This window comes from Amblyomma americanum, chromosome 10 (genome assembly GCF_052857255.1).
Source record: "Amblyomma americanum isolate KBUSLIRL-KWMA chromosome 10, ASM5285725v1, whole genome shotgun sequence".
NCBI lineage: Eukaryota > Metazoa > Arthropoda > Arachnida > Ixodida > Ixodidae > Amblyomma > Amblyomma americanum.
Window position 1 is genome coordinate 44,851,802 of NC_135506.1, and position 6,650 is coordinate 44,858,451.

The 6,650-nt window shown below is 48.7% G+C and overlaps 1 protein-coding gene across 1 annotated transcript; it reads left to right on the forward strand.

Annotated features, from left to right (window-relative positions):
* Positions 1–2,848: 2,848 nt before the first annotated feature.
* On the forward strand, positions 2,849–6,650 carry LOC144106308 (RING finger protein 151-like). The gene is made up of 2 exons (XM_077639088.1): positions 2,849–3,401; positions 6,131–6,650. The coding sequence occupies exons 1-2, from the start codon at positions 3,090–3,092 to the stop codon at positions 6,440–6,442; spliced, it is 624 nt and encodes a 207-aa protein (XP_077495214.1). The 5' UTR covers positions 2,849–3,089; the 3' UTR covers positions 6,443–6,650.

Sequence of the window (6,650 nt, forward strand, 5' to 3'; positions counted from 1 at the left end):
CGTTCTCGCTGCATTGTATCTGGCGGCGAACCCAACCACGGAGAAGCTGCGGGTGGCTGCGTTTTTCTTGGTGCCCCAACATTAATAAGAGATGCAGGCTGAGTGAGAGAGGAAGCCGTGCATACGCGACTCGACTAAAAAGCCTCTCCTGACGATGTTCTGAGCAGCCTTTAGCTTTATGACCACCTGCCTCCGCCCAGTATCTCTTTCCAGTACTTCCTGCAAGAAACGCTTACAGCGCATTGTGTCACTGTCGCAGGAAGACTAAGTGAACAATGCGGGAGAACCCGCAGGGAGCGTGACAAAGTTCTGACATGGAGACTTGTCTTCGCCTGGGCGAAGACAAGCCCTCTTGTCGAAACGTTCGCAAGCTGTCTAAGGCTTTCTCCTTATTCTTTATTTCGTGTTTGCAAGAAGCGCATCTACCTGTACTCTCTCTACCATGCTGTAGAAAGAGACGTTTCCAGCCATTAAAAATGGCATTGCCTTGCTCGGATGACCTGTCTGACTGTTGAGCCAAAGACCGCCGCCGCGGTGACTAAGTGGTTACGGCGCTCGGCTGCTGGCCCGAAAGACGCGGGTTCAATCCCAGCCGCGGCGGTCGAATTTCGATGGAGGCGAAATTCTAGAGGCCCGTGTACTGGCCGATGTCAGTGCACGTTAAAGAACCCCAGGTGGTCGAAATTTCCGGAGTCCTTCACTACGGCGTCTCTCATAGCCTGAGTCGCTTTGGGACGTTAAACCCCCATAAACCAAACCATAAACCATGTTGAGCCAAATGTCTCATGGACTGGTCTTCAGCTGATAGGGCATGGGGTCAACGACCGTTGGCACCGCCGAGCCCAATCCGCCGAAGGGAAAGCTTCTAGAGTCCTTGCATACACAAAACACGTCCGGAAATGTAAACAGGTCTCAAGGTTGCCTCCGCTTCGCGTACGTACACGGCTTTCGCTGTGCGTCAAGGTTCGCTCGAGGCCGTTTACGCGAGCACGTATTTCGCCCACGTCAGGCGTACCCACCTCATTGAGCTGACTCACACAGCGGTGACCCCTTTTCTGCAACTGTGCCGGTATACGAGGCGGATGTTTTTAAAGCGCCTGTCTTGTCTCCATCGAGACGCCCATGAAGAAGACGCGAATTTTGTCTTGCGGGGGGTGGGGGAGTGGGGGGGTGGGGATTTACGATTTTTTTCTTTTGTAGTTCTCCACGCGACCAGACAAATTTTTTGCTCGAAATACTTACGTTCCAGTTCTGAACTATTTTTGCGAAATTTTATCCACTCCCTTACTTTTCATGCGTGTTGAGGTGGAAAATATGTATCAATCAGGAATTTTTTTTTAAATGTTTCGAAAAGCTACTTCAGCGCCCCTATAACTGGGAGGGGCACAACATGCTGAGAGTGGCGCTGATGTTACTACCAGTTTTTTGAATACGAACTACAGATCAGCACAGCTTTCACGGTGCTAACTCTCTTCTCGTTGATCAAGAAAATTTGAGATCGGTTCAGAGAACGCAAAGGAATGTGAATGATCCATTTAGTCGTTGAAGGTGGCCTATATCTTTCAAGTGGACCGTTGGCGGGGCTGGTTAGATGTCATAACCAGAAGAAGAAAGGGGCGATGGAAAGAGTTTCTCCGTCGCGTCTCTGTCAACGCATTTTCTGTCATTACAACAGTTAGGCTCGCCCAGCATGTAATGCGCCTGGTGAATGCTTAAGTAGACGTTGGCGTGGCGTGCCTGTGTACTTCTCTATGTGTTCTGTGGCTGATGTGAGCCATGCTTGGCATGACTGCGGCCGCATGGAGAGAGAAGCATTGAATTTATAGAGAGCGCTCAAGAACTAGGATGCCAGCCGTGTACATTTGCTCGCCTGGTGTACCACCATTATAAAAGGCATGCTTAAAGGTTGCATTGCATTGCACCACAACACTGACTGGTAACGTATGTGAACATCTGAGCATTGTTTGAAGACGGAGGGCTTCAGTGGCACAGCGAGAAGTTGAAAATATTATTTCCTTGAGTTCATTACCTTCATTAAAAACGATCCCACCAATATATGGTTTGTATGTTTCTAGAGCCGGAAAGGTCGCCGTTTCGCATATTTTACTCAGTAAGTTACCACATATTCAAATGTTCTTTTCTAAGCTATAAGGAGGTGTGACCAAAGTTACGGACGGAATAATGCCCTCAGTGCTACCAGATTCGTTTTAAACAATAGTCACAGTTAAAGAGCTAAATACTCCTGCATATACCCGCGGATTTTTTCTTGCACAGTATGAGTAACTTTATTTTCTATTTGAAAACTTGACATGTGAAAAATATCGGGACTGCGTATGCACAACGAGCAACGTTGAGGCTTTTGCCGCGCTGAAACCGGAGGCTGCCCAGGCTCCTGCAAATGAACAGCATGCGCTTGAGATGTCATTTTAACAAAGAAGGCAAGAGTTGTACGAAATTCCAGGTGGCCTCCGAGTGCTAAAACTTTGAGGATGCTTAGCGTCGCAAAAAAAACGAAAGCGAGGCTCATTCCAATCACATTATTAGATTGTCTCGCTTCCAAACCGGTACCACGCCTCACAAGTTGTATATCGCTTGGCCGCATACTAGCCTTCTTTCTTCGGGCGTGTTTACTACTGTAAAGGTCAACAGCCAGAGCGATTCAACATGAGTAAAGCCAGTGCGAGAGATATACAGCACACGAAAAAACGGACATTTGCAAACTGAAGCTCTGCCGCTGGCTTCAGTGTCGTTTATATCCTTTCCAGCCGCTCGCAGCGCTCATTCCACAGTCCGCCCCTCTCCGCCGTTATCTTATCACCGTTGCAGGAGACCGTTATTCCGAGGGACAGCCGGCACGATGTTATATATGTAGCCCGCTCGGCAGCGCTTAGAGTCGCGCGGAGCACAACCACCACGTTCGACCTATAAGGAAAAAAGCAGCAGAACGTGCGAGCCGAGTACGACAAGTTCACGGGTAGAGGGCAGAGCACTCTAGGCATCGCCCACGCTATTATGGAAATCCCGCCACGCTCGGCTGTTTGTCCGTGACACATACGCCTACCGTGTCGGCGAGCCAGACCACCGCCGCCATGGAGGAAGGCGGGCGAGAGCCGCCTCTGCATCGAGTGCGTCACCTGCTGACAGGCGCCAACTGGAGGCCGACGCGGTTCGTGGACGACGTGCCGTACTACCACACGTGTGGCCTGTGCAATGTGATACCCAAGAAGACGATGCTGCTGCCTTGCTCTCACGTGCTGTGTGAGTCCTGCCACAAGGGAAGCCTTCAAGTTGAACAGGGAGAGGACGGCGTCAGCGGAGTGTGTCCCCTGGACCGACAGCCCTTCCAAGTGCGCCAGTGTGCCAGGATCAGGCTTTCCGCGAACAAAGTGAACAGTCTGCAGGTGAGCGACTAATAGACCTTAGATGCCGTAGGCCCTGTTGTACCAGTTACGAGTGATGCAACCTGAACTGATTTTAAAATTTCTCTTCTCACCTTGCTAAACTACATTTTACAGCACTATGTGCAGATTAGGTAAACGGCTCCTGCGTCGGGTACTTGCTAACGCAAAAAAAATGCGGGTACTGACGCAAAACGGCGGGTGCTGATGCTCCAGAAATGAATTGTCGACAACTTTCCAAGAAAGCCCGTGCATTTTCTTGAGGCTGTCTTCGCGTTTTTCGCGTACTACTTGCGCGTTTTTCTTATCTTCCTATTACTCAAGTTCACCTGGATAGGGTGGATAACTTATCCTGCTATCTTCATCACCACGGATGCAGTAGACGCTCTAAAGACATCAAAATGTGCTAATGTAATGGTGGGTGACAGTCCACAAGCTTTAGTATATATGCCTGTACAAATTGAAACAATTGTGTTGATGTACGCTCCAACCGCACTTCCATGAAGATCGAGCAGAAAGTAGGCACTGTCGAGGAGTGGGCGGGGCCAAGGGGTGTGTAGACGCATCTGTCACTTGTCACCCCCGAGGACAGCTAAAGGCCCAAGTACATTGCCTTTATTTGGAGAGTACGCCATCCGCACGCAGCCAGACTCGGCGGCAATTCCTCAATACACCACGATGCAGGCATCTGTTTTATAGATTACTATTTAAAAACATCCGCATGAGCCGCTCATGCGGAGTTATTATGGTTATTATGACACGTATTCATATGGACCTGAAAACGTTCAGCAATCCCCATGCATTGGGTCAGTTGTCAGGAAGATTATCACCAGCTTTCTGTGCGATTTCAACGTGACACCCATGCCCTCATACGGCATGCTTTCTGCTAGACTTTTCGGTATGTGCTTTTCATATAGTCCTCATAAATCATACAGAATACGTATGAAATTATATTACATATGGGCGTGCAGAAAAAGCAAGGGATTATTTGGAATATTATTACAAAACTTTCCGCTAAAGATAGACGCAAGCGTCACTAGGAGGTAATTCATGACACCACCCTGCAAAGACAAGTGAGCATGCGGAGAAAGAGCGGCCCCCGATTTCGTTAGAAGCAAGGTGAGGGAATGAGGCCGAGGACTGCAGAGTGACACTGATACGATATCTCCCCGGCGGAACTCATAACGCGACATGTGTGCGCGTAAGCATTCTCGTAGATAGGGCACGTTAGCCGGGATTTCCGAGTGACACGCCGGGAATGTCACCCATATTGTTACTCAGCGGACGGGGCTGTGCTCCTTAGAACGATGCAGCGGGTTTTGTACCCAGTGAGCAAGAAGACCATTTCTACGAAGTCAGCGCGGTTCAGGTGTCCACCGAGATATGTAAGACAGTTACTGCGTCATTTCTTTTCCTCAAAACCCATTTTCAAAAGTTTTTTTTTCGAAAGCGACAGGCGAAAATGCTGGTGGTCTCGGTTACCCGTTAGTATTGGCAAATGGAAGCCCGAAATGAGTTAAAGGCCATTCGCGTTTTCATCAAACCAGCAGTGAATTCATTCTACCTTCATGACTGTTAGAGGCAAGGTATACTAACACGACTAAAGTGTTGTCCATGAGCGCAGCCGCGCATTACCGCAGGCGTTCAGGCCCATAGAGTAAATAGGCGAAAAAGGGCCTGTTAACAGTGCACGTTTCGGACCTCAAAATAATTTCGGATTGAGCGTCGTTTTATGTTATCTGTCTTCATCTAGCCGCATATTATTATATCCTAGGCTAACAACCCTCTTCAAGCATTGGCACATGATCACTGAGACAATATCCGGGCTGTTTTTGTTGGAACAGCGCACGTTACATGACATTTATACCTAGCCGCCACAAGGGCCGACACTTTAGCCGCACCCTATTACTAATTGTCGACAGTGAAGGATTCCGGATAGTATTCGGATCACTGCGATAGAATCTTCATTACCGCCGCCGTCATCTACTAGGTACGGCCTACTGCAACGCTTACGTCACACTCGTTGGCGTCTTGCACTCTTATTGCACGAGCAGCGGTCAATCCACCTTATCAGCTTTCCCGTGTTATTCACTGCATTGATCTGTCTCCTGTTCTCGATTACTATTCTCTTTCTTTTCTACCTGCTCTGTCAATCAAGAAAGTATTCGCGGTGTGTTTCGAGAATCATATGTCTTGTCCAAGTTAAATTCCTCTTGCAGATGTCAAACACGGCACTACCGAGTACTGTTTGTTCGTATACTTACGCTGCCCTCTGTGTCCCTTAACCTTGCCCCTGTCGTTGTCATTCCCATAACTCCTTTAACTTCCGAAGTGTGACCTTGAAATTTCACGTTAGTTTCAAATTTATTGCTTTATTGGTGATTATTGCTTTGAAAAGCCGTTTCCTAAATCTCTTGAGCTAGGAGTTGATTCTCTGGCGTCATGAGAGGAGTGATGTAGAGGCTCACAGCTATAAGGTGCTCGGTTTTCAGAGTAGATAGAAAAAAAACAATGATAATCATAGGGCAGTAGTCAGGAGGACGCAGCGAAATACCCGGGAAAGTTGATAAGTTGGATTGACCACGATTTTCTGCCGCAATGCACCGTAGGTCTTGCGATCCCGGCTGTTTTATTGCTGCCTTACTGATGCTTCTGCAACACTACGAAATTGCAGGCCTTGAAAATCAGGTTCTGTTGACTCCCATATACTTCCGTTTTCTCTTTTGTTTTAGGCTTACTGCTGGAACCAGGATCAGGGCTGCGACTTCGTGGGAACCCTGCAGGACATACTCACGCACTGTGAGGAAGAGTGCGCATTTCACGCTCTCGCCTGTCCGCGGTGCGGACAGAACGTGCTTCACGCGGTCCTGCCCGAACACTACACGGCCGGGTGCGGCGCCAACTCAGCTGCCGATGACGCAGCGGAATCGCCGGTGGATGGTGACGAAGCCGCCAGCGAGAATGGGGGCTTCAGTCTGGAAGACGTGAAGGCTTTGTTGAGAGAGCTCGAAGTCCTGGATGCAGAATCTTCCGAAGTGGAATAGACTGCGTTACGGGCCTGACGCCTTACGAGTCCTCAATGATGTTCGATGATCTGAGTCCTAAATAACTGGAAATTCATTCGAGATTTTTATATCAATCCTCATCCAACTGCCGATATCGCTTGATGATGTAGTGTGTTCATTACCGGGATTATTCCGGGCGTCCATGTAGTTGGTGTGTACACTACTACTAAAAGGGTTGCTGTGATAA